At 41.0% G+C, this 14,976-nt stretch overlaps 1 protein-coding gene across 4 annotated transcripts in view; it reads left to right on the top strand.

Annotated features, from left to right (window-relative positions):
- Dlc1 (DLC1 Rho GTPase activating protein) overlaps positions 1-14,976 on the top strand; it is a 378,931-nt gene that overhangs the window by 324,382 nt on the left and 39,573 nt on the right. The window contains exon 1 of one of the 4 annotated variants that reach the window (XM_027954681.2): positions 8,608-8,951. The exons of the other annotated variants lie outside the window; for them this stretch is intronic. Coding sequence (XP_027810482.1) covers positions 8,915-8,951 — 37 coding nt within the window. The 5' untranslated portion in view covers positions 8,608-8,914. Of the gene's footprint in view, positions 1-8,607; positions 8,952-14,976 lie in introns of those variants that run through there. 4 annotated transcript variants of the gene reach the window in all.

Genomic DNA, 14,976 nt, shown 5'->3' with positions numbered 1-14,976 from the left:
TGTTGCCTTGCAGTGTCCCCAAATTACAGCCTAATTCAGTAGAATCAATAAGAGATAATTGGGCCAGGCACAGTGGCACACGCCTATAATCCCAGGGCTTGGGAGGCTGAGACAGGAGAATCCAGAGTTCAAAGCCAGCTTCAGCAATGGCAAGGCACTTAGCAACTCAGTGAGACCCTGTCTCTAAATACAATACAAAATAGAGCTGGGGATGTGGCTCAGTGGTCAAGTGCTCCTGAGTTCAATCCCCGGTACCAAAAAAAGAGATAATTGAGTGAGTTAGTTACGCATGAAAAGTCAAGCTTGAGGATGAACTGCAGCTCCACTCTCCTGTTGGCTATTAAAGTAAGTTAATGATCTGGAGCTATGTAGGGGTTTCCAGCAACAACACGATAATGGCCAACATGCCATAGTTAGCAACTTAGAAAAGAAACTGTTTATTATTTTTCAGGCAATTGCCCAAACCCATCCTGCAGTATCTGTGTTTTAGGGCCAGTGTACCATAAAGAAAAAGAGCAACATATTATGGTTCAAATAAACACGTAACATCTCCTTAGTAGAAATAAACTCATGAGCAATTCTACTCAAATTTTCAGAGTTATGGTAGTCAGTTTTATTTCATAGCTACTTTAGAATTACATCTGGATATTGATTTTAAAACTCAGAGTTTAGGGGTAACCACATGAATGATTCATTTTAAACAGTGTAGTAGAAAACAAAATTTAAAATGTCTTTATACCTACAGGGTAAAAGGTTTAAAATGTACATCTTAGCATTATATATAGCCCTTGAAAAAGTTGGATTTATTTATTATTAGGTATATTATTAGTATTATGAGTAAGTATATATGAGAACACACATACACAACATTGCACTTATGGAACATTTGAAAGTCAAAAAGTCTCTCAAAAATGTAGTGCCCCTACGACCTTGACACGACTTTGACATGACTTTGACTTATACTCTGACTCCATTAGATTCTCAGTAACAGGTCCTTATGGAGGCCTCACTTCCTGCAAGGCATTTATCTATATGTGATACTAAGAAAGGTGGAAAAAATAAAATAAGGAAGCTAGAATTATTTTTAAATACATGATCAAATGTATAATTTAAAACAGAGCAAAAAAAAATCCCAAGTATTAAGTAACCTTGTTTTGTAAGTTAGTGTCTCTGGCTTTAAACCATACAGAGAAAACTACTTAAGTAAACTCCTAGTTAATAATTAAAAAGAACAAATAAGTAAAATCTTTGAATTTTTTGAAGCTTGTTAATTTTTTAAAATCATAAATTAACAAGCTTAAAAGGCAGATGACAAACTTGTAAAAATCTGTTTTATATTAAGTGACAAATGGCTAACATCCTTAATCTGTGCATATTCGATTCAGTAAGAAGAGACAAAATGCTTCATCCAAAGAAGTTCTAGAATTAAATAGATGAGGTCAATATCAGCGTGTTTGGGGTGGGGAGGGAGACAGGGAAAGAGGGAAGGAGAGAAAGACTGGAAAAGAAAAAGCAGTTTAAAAGCATGAAAATACTCCAGCAGTATACAAGCCTGGTAAAAAGATCAAACACTGTGTGATCCCACTTCCATGAAGTACCTGAAATCGTTAAATTCCTAAAGACAAAAAAGTAAAATAGTTGTTACTGGGGGTGGGGGAAGAGAATAGAGAGTTATTGTTAAATAGACAACAGAGCTTTAGTTGGGGGTGATGAAAAAGTTCTGGAGATAAGTGGTGGTAACAGCCACACAATAATGTGAAGGTCCCCAATGCTACTGAACCAATACTTAAAAATAGTTAAGACGATAAATTTTATGCTATGTGTATTTTACTACAAGAAAAAAATCCAACCAGTTTAGTGTTCAAACAAACATAAACAATAATATGATGTTTTGCTGGTCAAATAAACAAAATAAATTAAAATAATAATGCTGGCAATACTGATAAGAAGGGAAATGGGTACATGCAGACCCTGATGAAAATGTAAACTGTCCTGAATGACAGTTTACAAATATATATAAAATGTCCTTCTTGTGTGTGGAGTAGGGGGGGTGGTAACTGGAGATTCAACCCAGGGGTGCTCTACCACTGAGTTATGTTCTCAGACCTATTTATTTATTTATTTATTTTAAGGAGAGAGAAAATTTTTTAATATTTGTTTTTCAGTTTTCGGTGGACACAACATCTTTATTTTATTTTTATATGGTGCTGAGGATCAAACTCAGCGCCCTGCGCACGCGCATGCCAGGCGAGCACGTTACCACTTGAGCCACATCCCCAGCCCCCTTTTTATTTTTTGATACAGGATCTCCCAAATTGCCAGGCTGGCCTCAAACTTGTAACCCTCCTGCCTCAGCCTCCCAAACTGCTGGGATGACAGGTGTGCACCACTGCACCTGGTTAAACCATTGCCATTCTTATTTTTTTTAAAAAAAACTAATTACATAAAAATGTTCTTGAAAGGAAAAAAATGGTAAAAAATAAATAAATAAATAAAAGTGCAACATCAATCAACTAATTCATGGTGGGTCCATAAGATGGAATATTATGCAACTATGACAAATCATATTCTTTATCTATGTTAAGTGAAATAAAATACAACATAATGTGATCTCAATTTTATATGACTAGGAAGCCAGACATGCAAATGTAATACATCTATAATTACTTCTGTTATTCTAGTTATAAGATTTTATTTATTCCTTTATACTTTTCCATATTTTTCTTGACTCTTTACAATGAATAGCATAGAATCATAAAATTTAAGTAACAAAAGATTAAACATTACTTGTACTTATAAAATAACATTATCCATCTTCAGCTGTCAATGAATTATGGGCTGCAAGCTCATAAAGGATTCTTAAATTTAAGGATAATAGCACAATAGACAAAAGAATCAAGGCATGCCCTTTAAACTGGTTAACTCAATGGCAAAGCCGCCTAGTTGTCTTCCTGGAATAAAAAATGATCACATTTTTTTCCTTTCTACTCACTTGATTTCTGTATAGTCAAAGGCCACAAGAAAGAATTGGTGTAGCCATTAGCAAAGATCAAATGGAAGTTGTGAGTATGGTAGAGACGTGACGGAGTGCCTCTGCTCCTGGGTTCCTGAGTTCTCTGGTATTTTTAGCAATGAGGCCTTGAGTTCATCTACCACCTAAGCCTTTATAGAAAGTAGACTTTAAAAGAAAATTCTACTGCCAACATGGTAAATATCTCAGGAAAGCATGCCCACTGATTTCTCAAATCTGGATGGAGAACTCCATAGGTTCAACCCTTTCCTGGACTCCAGTGCAGAACTGTACCTAGCACTGCTTTCTGCCAAAGAGCTTCCCTTTCCAAGCTCCCTCTTCATTTTTATTTTGTTTCCCCCAACACACTGCCTTTTCTAGGGTTTAATAAATATTTGTTGAATGATGCAAGTATTATGCTAGGCTTTCCTATTTGGGGTTTAAGTGATTATCCAACAAGTTGATTCATATTATATTTATTATACAGATGCTCTTTCAACCTCATTAAAAATCTCACTGCAAGCCCAGCACAGTGGCCTGTGCCTGGAATCCCAGCTACATGGGAGGCTGATGAGGAGGATCACAGGTTCAAGTCCAGCTTAGGAAACTTGGTGAGACCCTGTCTCAAAATAAAAAAGGGCTGGGGATATATTACAGTAGTTGGAACACTTACCTAGCATGCCCAAGGCCCTAGGTTCAATCCCCAGTAAAAAAAAAAAAAAAATCTCAGGGAGACTAACTACTTTCAACATATTTTGAACTTGAATGTTCCAAGGTGATAGTCAATTAAAGATCTAACTGAACGAAAGAGCTAAAATTTTTAAAAGGATAAGTTTATTTTGCAGCCTAAGCTCTGTGTTCCTTTCTTCTTTCTCCATCCTGTACCCCTAGTATTAGAGTTTTGAAAAATTCTGAAAAAGCTAAATACCTTTTAGCCTTTTTATAAGGTAAGGAATGGGAAGAACCCAGACTGAGGTCACTGAAGCTTAAAAGTAAATGAATGCTTTAAGGACAGCCATTCAATTTCAAATTTAATTATTTTCCTTAATTGAATACTGTTTACCATTATTTCCAAAATGCCTTTCTTTCTTGTATTTCCTTTGAGCATTACAAATCAAAATTATTTTCCTCAGTAATTTCATAATGTTCCATTGAACACAAATTATATTACAACATTTTCCAAGTGCAGAGGAGTCTTTCAGTTCCTAGGGGAGAGAAAGAAATTTCCAAAGAGATGGCTTGGCTCATATCACTAGAGCAGAGGTTTAAACTCGTTGCCCGAGGGATAAATGAAGCCCACAGTTTAAATTACTTGGAATGGATTTTGATTTTTTAAACTACTTGCCCGCATCTAAAACTTGGGAGCTTTGATATAAAAATATAAATAGAGGTAATATAGGTCAGTGGTAGAGTACTTGACTGGCAGGTGAAAAGCCCTAGGTTCATTCCCTAACACTGTCATCACCCACCAGAGGAGGAAGAGAAGGGGGGGAGGGGGAGAAGGAGGGGAGGGGGATGGGAGGGGGAGGGGGAGGGAGGAAGGAAGGAAGGAAGAAAAAGGGGATGGGAGGAAATACAGGTGCTGTTGGAAAATCATTAAACCCAGTACATTGGAGTTGCTGTGTTACACATGCCAACAAGGGCCTGACTGGCAGCTGTCTTCAAAGAGGGTTCTGGACTCTCCTGCTCTCACCATTCCATGTGGCTTGCTTTACTTACAGCATCACATGCCTGGATGCCTGCAGACACCTGAAGTTTTGTTTTGTTTATTAACACATTATGGTATGAAAAAATGCAAGAGGGTGACTTTGAACAATATCAATAATATCTCATTTCAATCATTAAAATAGAATATGAACCAAAAAGAGTAAAGAGTCGCCCTCTTTGTCACTCAACCCTCTGCCACACAGTTTAGGAGTTAGCTATGTGATTTTTCTTTCTTTGGTAATACTACAGTTGAATGTGAAAAAAAAAAAATCCAAATAGAGAGGTCAGGGATCCCCTGTGAATAACCTCCAAACAGTGGATGCCCAAACTGAGGAAGCAAACAGTACAAGTCCTTATGTCATCTTTAAAAAAAAAAATCTTCCATTGATAACAGTCAATGTCAACAAGGATCACAAAACCTTGTGTAACTGGTGACGGATTTTTATTCTTATGAGTTGAAGAGCTTTCTTAAGACCTTGACTGCAAGTGGAGAAATGGGCAACACTAAAGAGGTAACTTCTGCCTCTTAAGAGTCCACTATTACCAAAATCTCAGTTAATGAAGATCAGGGACACTCAGTCTAATGTCAGCAGTTTCTGTCAAATGAAACCTTAGGTGACGATTTAGTTGAAGGTTAAATAAAGAGGAAGGACCCTGAACTGCCCTGGGAACCCTCTTCCATCTGGCAAATACCACTGTTTGTCCCCATTCTTAATGACTTTTCCACTCCTTCCTTCCCCAGTTTGTGAAGGCTCCTTAGATTCACAAAGGTTAAAGTCAAGGTCTTATTCTATATTGTTTTAATTTTCTCCCGGATAAGATTTAAATAGCAATTTCATCTCCTATTTTGATATTTAATAGGACAGTCAGTCCTCTCTATGGGCAGCTTCTGAGCCCACAGATAAACCAACCACTGGTTGAAAATATCTGGAAAAAAAATTGCATCCGTACTGAACATGCACAGACTTTTTTCTGTCATTATTTCCTAAACAATCCAGAATAAAACTGATTTACATACCATTTACCTTGAGGTATATAAGCAATCCAGAGATGATTTAAAGGCTGCAGGAAGGTGTGAATAAAATACTACTGTGTCATTTTATACAAGGGTATTGGGTGTCCAAGGCCGGGTGTGGAAGGGAGTCCTGGAACCAACCTAAGAATGCCAAGGGACAACCTTGTATAATAATAACAGCTAACATCAAATGCTAATTGCATGCTAAGTACTTATGTACTTTATCTTATCTAATCCTCATAAAAACCTCATGAGATACATCCTCTTTTTAAAGAGGAAGAAACTGAAGTTTTCAGAGCCTAAAAAACCTGTTCATCACAAAGTTAAGTGGCCTGCTCCAAAAGTCCAACTTTAAACCACTATTCTACAAGCGTGGTAGCCTTCAAGCATGTCCGTTTATATACAATGGGAGGAAAATTTAAAACTATGAAAATTGGGATTTGGCTCTGGTCACAGGCCATGTCATAATCGAAGAATAAAAGAAGACAAGATTCAGTGAAGGCCAGATGCAGACCAATGCATCACCCAAGAAAAATGTTTTGGGAGTTATTAGTATCATAGATGATAAGCAAACCACACAAGGCAAACTTCCAGAGATGTGTAATAAAATTAGGAAGATTCGGAGAAACCACAATAATCAAGGAGAAAGGAATGGGATTTGAACAAGAGAAACAAAAAAGGTCAACATGGTTTATTCTATGAAGATGAATACTGAGTGGGGAGGAGTGTATTAGGGATGCAGACTCCTGGAAAGCAATAAAAATACAGCTTCACCCAATAAAGTTCATGTAAAAAGTAAACATTAAGAATTAGTCCTAAGAATTGATATACTTTGAGATGCTTTAAAAATACCTATATTTTTAAGGTTCGAATTTTTAATAAATTAGCATGTTTTAGAGATGGATGTGTATGTGTGTGTGTGTGTGTGTGTGTGTGTGTAGCATACGTGCATTTTCACGTGGGGATCAAACACAGGGCCTCACATATGCCAGGCAAATGCTCTACCCCTGTGCCACATCTGCAGCCCCTGGAAGTGCTGAAGTTTGAAATTTATATTGCAACTTGAGTGATCTTTTCAAAATGCAAAGCTGATGATGGGATCCTCTCTTGCATTAAAATGGATTCTCACTGTTAAGAATTTTTAAAATCCTTAACATAGTCATTCAGGGAATTGAATAAGTTTGCCTTTATTTTCCCAGCCTGCTCTTGAATCATGCTCCCGCTTGCTGGCAACTGTAGGCTGATGTTTTGATAGCTTCTCCGGTGCCCACACCTCAGAGGGCTGCTCCATTTTGGGGAAGGGCAGGTCAGATCTTCACTTCCTGAACCCTCACAGCACCTCTTTTTCATACAGTAAGCTTGTTTGCCCCATCATAAGGACAGAGGGCTGACAGACATGCCCTGGATTACCTTTGTGTTCCAGCATCTACAAGTAGGTAATAGCTGGGAAACAACAGTATTTTCTGAATAGATAAGACCCATCCTCTCAGAAACTAAATTCTAGTTTGGGAAAATTAATTAAATTTGCTAAATAGGTGGAGTTCTCGTTTTTATTTTTGTTTCACTGAAAATATGGGAGTGGGGAGAGTCTTGTGTTTATAAATTAAGACATGGCTATAAAATCAATACATTTTTAATTGAAAGACAATTCTTCCATTTGTATTTAACCCTATTTAAAAACTCCTATATTCCCTCGTCTACTTTATATTAGTCTCATCTAACATACTATATATTTTTCACTTACTTGTTTTGGTTGGTCATTGTATATCTTCCCCATTAGGAAGCAAACTAGCGGGGAGAAGGGATGTTAATCTCTTTTGTTCACTGGTATATCCCCACCCCCAGCCTAAAAAAAAGTATTTGGCACATAGTAAATGCTCTTAAATATCTGTCAAATTAATGAGTTTAGGTCAGTAGTTTTCCTTGTCCAGAGATAACAGGCAGAAAGCATCAATTTATCCCAAAGTAAAATTTCATAAAAGCTTCTTTTCTAGATTTTTTTAAAAAATTTTTCTGTGATTTTATTCCATTGTTTTTGTTTGTTTGTTTGTTTGTTTTTAATGAGGCTTCTTATATTAGGAGCCTTCGAACTACTATGCTTCAGAATCACTTGAGGGCTTGAAATAAATGCAAAGCCTCAAGCATAAGCGATTCTAAATCTTCAATCTGGGGTTGGACCTATAACAGTTCCAGGAGCTCTGCTGGATTACGGTTCAAAGGCCACAGTTTGGAAAACACTGGCGATAGCTATGCACACAGAAGACTCTCAACACATCTACAGCAGCGTTTATTACCTACATTCGCTCTGTACTTCTGAGGGCTTTATATAGTAAAGAATAATAAATGTCCCAAAGACAGGTTCTTTTTTCCCCTATTTTACAAATCAGGAGACAGGTCCATCCCTATTTCGATTTTCCCTCCATAACCGCAAATTTCTGTGATGCCCATCAGAATGAAAGGCAGAACCACCCAGAAAAAGAGGGAAAGGGTACGATGTCCCAGCGTCCAGACGGGACGTCTCCGCCAAGCAAAAGCCTCATGGCCTTTGCCTTTGCCCCCGAGGCCAGTAGCCGGCGACTTTTAGGCGCTTCCCGTTGCAGACGTGGAGGCTGAGAGAAAACATTCCAGTCCCGGGTGGTGGAGGCGGGGGCGGGACCTGGTGTGGGGGCGGGACCTAGAGGGGCGTGACCGGGACGGCCCGCGATCTTGGTGGCCTGGAGGAGGCGCGGGGTAGGGTGGAGCCTGAGCGTGGGGCGGGGCCAGAAAACCCCCGAGGCTGCGGCTCCGGACCCCCGCAGGCCGGGAGAAGGCGGTGCTGCCAGGTCTTGTCCCTCCCTTCGAGGCGGGCCCAGCAGGAGGGCGAGGCTTGCGGGGCGTAGTGTAGGCAATTCGCTCCAGCTGCCTATGCGAGGGCGCCTCTCTCTAATAACTGGCCATGGCCGCGCTTCCCTGCAGCAGGAGCAACTGCTCCCGGGCTTCTCGCTGGGCTCGTTGAGATCTCTCCGGTTTCGACCTCTTTCTTTCTGGGGCCTTGGCGAGAGGCTAGGACCCGTAGAGAAGGATGCGCTGAGGACCGCCAGGGCACGTGTCCCTGTGCCGCCGTCAGCCCCGGTGCGGGAGCCGACCTGCCTGGTGCTGCCTCGATTTACCCTCTGCGCGCCTGCCGCGCTGTGCCGCCCTTGATGTGCAGAGAGAAGCCGGACACCATGATCCTAACACGTAAGCTAGACTTGTGCCTTTGCCCGGGACTCAACAGCTGTCACTGCGCCTTGGCAAGTTGGCGTCTGTCCTTCGGTGCTTTTGGAACGTTTGCTAAGGAGTAGCTGGAGTTTCTTGGGAGTGGAGTGTGTGTGTGTGTGTGTGTGTGTGAGAGAGAGAGAGAGAGAGAGAGAGAGAGAGAGAGAAGCAGGGTCGTAACCTGGCAAGGGAGGTTTGAATTTCGGGTAATGACCTTAAGTCTCGCATCGCCTGGGGACCGCGGACGCGAGCCCGGGTGGACTCCGAAGGACTGCCCGCTCGCGGCCTGCCAAGGTCGGGTAGAAGACTCGGACCGGGCAGTTCATCTATTCTCATTCTAAATCCCAGGCGCTAGCCTCTGGCTCCGCTGGAGTGGCGGGACCCCCTTTCTACTTTTCTTAACCTCGGGAATCCTTCTGCGATTGGTGCTTTCTGCCCTGAATCCTACACTTCCAAAATCAGCGTAGACTCCCCCAGAGTTTTATTTAAGGGACGCTGCAGGCTTTAATGGCACTTGGAAATGTGCTTGCGTGCATATTCACCCCCCAAAGTGCTTTAATTTCAAATCTTTTTTGTTCAGATATTTTAAACGATGAGAATTAACTGGACCAGGAAAGTCTGGCTTTGGTAGTTGCAGGTGCCGGGAGAGTGTTGAGGCTCTTTGACCAGCCCTGAGGCGCGCGTGGGGCGTGGGGCGGGGGGGGGTCCTGATGGAAAAGGCTGAGCTTTTCCGCGGTGAGCTGGGCGGTCGGAAATGCCCCCACGAGATGCCCACGCCCTTGGCGCCTGACGAGGAGCCCGCGGAGCTAGCCCCTGGGTCGGAGACAGGAAGGAAGCATGCCTCCCGATCCGACTTTTTTTTTTTTTTTTTTTTTTTTTTTTCTCCACAATAAGTAGGACTCTTGGAACCTTGTCCCACTCTGTCCCTGACCCCACCTCCAACGTAAAGGGGCTGAGCCTTTGATCTTTGGGAAAGAGTTACCCTGGCCACAGTAAACCTACCCTGCCGCGTGTAATTTTCTGCTTGTCTGCGGATCCTTATAGCGCACAGTCAGTGGAGGTTGGTGGGATGGCAATCCCGGGTCTGCAGCCTGCTGGCTGGGAGAATCTGAGAAATGACAGAACTCCGCTGTGCCTCCTCCATCTGCAACACCCGGGTAATAATTGCATTGACCCGCAGGGAGGTTGTGAGGATCAAGTGATCTAATACAAGTGAAGTTATTTGTACCGTGTCTGGCTCTAACTTTCAGCAAATTCCCAATTTTTGTTAATGACTGTAGATGGAAACTCCTGCCTAAAACCTTATGGAGCAGAAAAACCGTCCCACCACCCTCTTCCCCATTCCCGATCTTACCCCTTTGAGCCCGACCTTGGTCAGCAAATGAATCCATTGTCGGGATTCAGAGGGTTGTTCCAAGCGGTTGCTGGCAATTTAGAGGAATGCAGCCTTCGCACAACCATCCATTACAAAAGATTCATGAGGATGGCACATATGACGCATTTGGATAGAAAAAAAAAATGACAGCTCAAGAGAAGGCCAAATACTGAATCTCAAATTACAATTTTTTTCCTCCAAATTTTTGTTTGCTGAAGGGATGAAAGAAAATAATAGCCCAACAGATTGCAGCGTGGGGCATGTAAATCTATCAGCAGCTCAAAGAGGTTGACCAAGTCAGAATCCATCTGGACTGCAAGCTGGTCCCTTAGCAGAGATAAGTTCGCAGACCATAAGTGAGCAGTTAATGGAGGCACCCAATGCCATCTTGGCGTGCAAATTGCAGCAGATGGTCAGAAGGGTGCCCTGGAAGGCAGCAGCGCCCCCCACCTTTCCCCAGAAGAATTAAAGAACTGAGGAAGGAGGGTCAAATGGTTAGCAGATGTGGGTTCAGAAATTATTTAGCGATATTTTCTGAGAAAATGTTGGTGATTGAGTGTGTTCACTTTTATTGTGGTATGTTAGATTTACAGTGAGGCTCAAGCCTGGGTAGTACTTTTTCATTAGCACTACTGTTCAGAGTTCAAACTGAAGCACAGCAGACTGACTTTATCCTTCCCATCTGTTCTTCAAAGTTTGCTTTTGACAAAAACTGATTTTATTTCAATTCAAGTTGAGTGACTCCTTGCACAAACCAGGTTTAGAAACTCAAGAAGGGAGACTGACTTGTTTTCTCCATTTCACAAAATCAGAATAAGTAGACTGCAACTTAAAATCTTTCTCCAGAATGGATAAGAGTGGTTTCAGTGACTTTTATTGTAACTTCTCAGTTGTAGATCTTATGAGAAACAATGCTCTCTCCTTGAAGATGAAAAGATTAAACAAGCAATTGATTATCATTAATTGGAAGCTACGTTTCAAATTTTAATATACTGGACGAATCAAAAGATCTTCTGGAGCAAATGTGAAAGGCAGTTTGTCCTTAAACCCTAAAGCCTTTCTTTGTTGTTCAGTATTATATAGTTCAAATAACAAAGACCAAACAAAGTTGAAGAGCATTTTTACATTGCAAGAGGTATTTGGGTTCTTCTGGAAGATGCACCAGATTAATGGAAACATGTTATAATTAAATATCTATTTCTGTGATGTGAGTTGTGAACTGTACATAGTACTTAAACTCTAATTCATAGATCTAGCATGGGGATCAGAGGGGATATAGTAAGCCCCAATGAGATGCCTTCCAATCAGAGGTTTGGTGAGATTCCAAGAGGTGGTTTCAAATACAAAATTACGTACTTGGTTTCCCTGGGTATCCCCATGGAGATTTTAAGCCATGATGCAATGTTCAAATGAGAGTGGTATTTTTATGACTTAGGGCGGGTAAATATGCAATTTGAAAATATTCAGGGAAGGGTGATTTGGTCCAGAAGAATGGGGGCATCTAAAGTACAGTGAGTGGAGTGAATCAGACTTTTGTGAAGAGAGCCTTGTTCTGGACAGGATGGTCCAGTATTGTAAACACGAGTTTCTCAAGCTTAACTCTCCTTCCTAGCAACAGGAAGACGGAAATGAGGCCATGCAAAAAAAGAAAAAAAAAAAAAAGATTCTGAAGGGCTCCAGACAATACTTGATCCACCCTGCTATTCACCCTGTATAGCCAGAAGACCTGCAAAAGTAAAAATAACTTCAGATGTTTCCCCTTCCTCCCTGGATATTACCAAATTGAATTCTCAAAAATTTAGAACATCATAGCAAAACCTGGCCCCATGGTGTGACTGCATATAGACTCACACCAAGCCAAGCCTGTTCTAGAGATTGTAAAATAGACTCAGAAAGAAAGATGATTTTCATTTTTAATGTTTGCACAGTCCAGTGATTACAGTGACATGAGTTGGGGTCCAGGGAGAGAGAGAAAGCTGCTTTAATTTCTAAACTCAGTTGTACTTCTTTGTCTCAGAACTCTCTCTCTTTTTTTTTAATTTCAAAATGTCTTTTTTTATTTTTAGTTATAGATAAACACAATATCTTTATTTTGTTTATTTATTTTTATGTGGTGCTGAGGATTGAACCCAGTGCCTCACATGTACAAGGCAAGCGCTCTGCCACTGAGCCACACAACCCCAGCCCAGAACTCTCATTTTTAACAGAATCTGCCACTAAAACTCTTATTTGATGTTTGGAGTCTGTAATGCAAAGGAATGATCTCTAATGCATTCAAAACATAAAAAGACATGTTCCTTCTTTATGATGGTCAAAGTCAAGTTTCGATGCCCAACTATAAAGTGTTCATGTCTACTGTGTCCTAAAAAGCACAGTCCCCAGTTCCTCTTTTCCAGGGCTATGCTTTTCTGGAACAGACTTTATCAGTTGTCTGTTTTCTATCACTATTGCGTATAGAAGAACGCAGACCTGAGCCTTCTTCTTCTTTTAGGGTAGACAGTGCCATAGGCCTGAAATATATTTTATAAATACAGGTTGCTGCTGTGAACTAGTGAATCTGTGGTGTTTTCTTTCAACCTTAAATGACAGCAGTCTCCATTTGTCCTTGGGGAATACATATTAAGACCCCCAGTGGATACCTGAAACCATGGATAGGCCCCAAAGTTACGTAAACTCTTATTTTTTTTCCTATGCATATATGTCTATGATAAAGTTTCATTTATAAATTAGACACAGTAAGAGATGTCCAACAACAATAATAAAATAGGACAATTATAACGATGTACTGTAAAAGGTTTTTAAGACTTAATGCGTTATTTATTTCTGGAATTTTCCATTTAATATTTTCAAGTCTCAGTTGATGGTGATAACTGAAATTGTGGATAACGGTGTACTACCCGTAGGTAGTCGAAGATTCAGTTAGTGTAAAAGGGGTAAGAGTCCCAGCTGAGAGAGATTCTTCCTGTCTTTCAGCACTTTTTCCTTAGGTGAGAGCTTGAGTTATTGTTAAGGATTATCATGATCAATGATAATGATTAGGGACTCCTGCCAGGGTGTTTTAATTAGGTCTAATCTGTCTTAACCATTTTTTCACTAGATATTTTTTTTCCTGGCTGTCATAATTAATGGCAGGCAGGAAGAAAGTCCTGCATATTTAGCTTGTATTTGTTTTTCATATATCTTCACAAGCAATAGTCAGACTTTTCTAGAAGGACTCATACAGAGTCTTTTAATTACTTTGCAGTATGCGGGGCGGAGGGAGGCTTGTGCTCATAGGCAAAGTGTTTTTGCCTCCCGTCTCTGAAACCTATTGAGTGGAGGCACAAGCAGCCTCTGTCTTTAACATTTTGGGGAAAGGGTTCTGAGATAGCCTTTTCTGAAAGTCACCCTCTATCTACTCTACTGAATAATGCTTTCTGCAGTGAAAGTCTTTTAAAAGTATGTTTCTAAGGGAAAAATATTTTTGCAGGTATCACTGAAAACATTTGAATATAGGAAACCCAATTCTTGGGCTCATAGGTAAACTCAAGCCAACCCAGTGGAAATCAGTTTCTCTTCATCACTCAGCCTAGGTTTTTGTTCTGCTGTTAGACTTAGCTTCCCAGTGGACAGTGTGTCCTTTTTCCCTTCTCGAGTATCTCCACTTGGTGGCCTTTTCATGTCTGCATCCCTCCCCCACCAGGAGAAAGAATCAAAAGCTACTTGAAGGCTGAGGTCAGTGAAGCTGAGTCCTCAGATGCCTTTGACACCTCCCATCCACATTTTGTTCTCTGCCCTGCCCCACCTTTGAGTGTCCTGCGGAGAGGACTAGAGGTCGCTTCCTGAAGCTTGTCAGAAAGGCGCCTTCCTCCTCCTGCAGCAGTCTCTAAAGGATGTTTAGGGGACAAAAGTTTTCCACACCCTGAGGTCCTAGCATTTCCCAGGCTCCCAGCTCTTAGGGAGCCAGGGAGGAAGAGACTTTGGAGGTGAAATGGCCTGTGACCCATGCCCCTGAACTGCCCTACAGCCATGCTGTTCCCTTTGTCACACTCGAGTGACAAAATAGATAGAAGATGCTGAAACCCTGAACTCATCTTTACCTCCTGAATCTGGAGAAATAGTGACCTCATAGGAGACCTAGTGCTCATACAGCCCTCTTTTTTGCAAATTATATAGCACAGAAAAGGGATTTTGTGTAATGCTTGTGCATTTATGAAAGGAAAAATCCAGAACTTTGCAAAAGCAGCCTGGAAAAGCAGGGCCTCTTCTCTATTGAGAGGTAGCTGAAATGCAGGGGAGTTCAAGGTCATACATGAGCTGAATGAGCCTCAGACCTCTTCCTGCCAGCATGTGTGAGCAAGATGGGGATAGGAACCAGGTGAACATCGTAATGTGTTTGTAAGAAATGATGTATTTGAATTAAATTTTGATCATTAGTGCACACCTGTAAGGGGGCTGGGAGTCCCAAGCTGTTTTTAAAGAAAATAATTCCTTAATTCATTTAGAAGACAGGAAGTGTTGCTTTGCTTTGTTTTTATTTTGGTAGGAGAGATTGAACTCAGGGGTGCCCAACCACTGAGCCACATCCGCAGTCCTTTTTATATTTTGTTTAGAGACAGGGTCTCCTTAAGTTGCTCAGGGCCTTGCTAAATT

The sequence above is a fragment of the Marmota flaviventris genome, chromosome 3 (genome assembly GCF_047511675.1).
Source record: "Marmota flaviventris isolate mMarFla1 chromosome 3, mMarFla1.hap1, whole genome shotgun sequence".
In the NCBI taxonomy this organism is placed as follows: Eukaryota; Metazoa; Chordata; class Mammalia; order Rodentia; family Sciuridae; genus Marmota; species Marmota flaviventris.
This window is presented reverse-complemented; position numbering and strand designations above follow the sequence as displayed.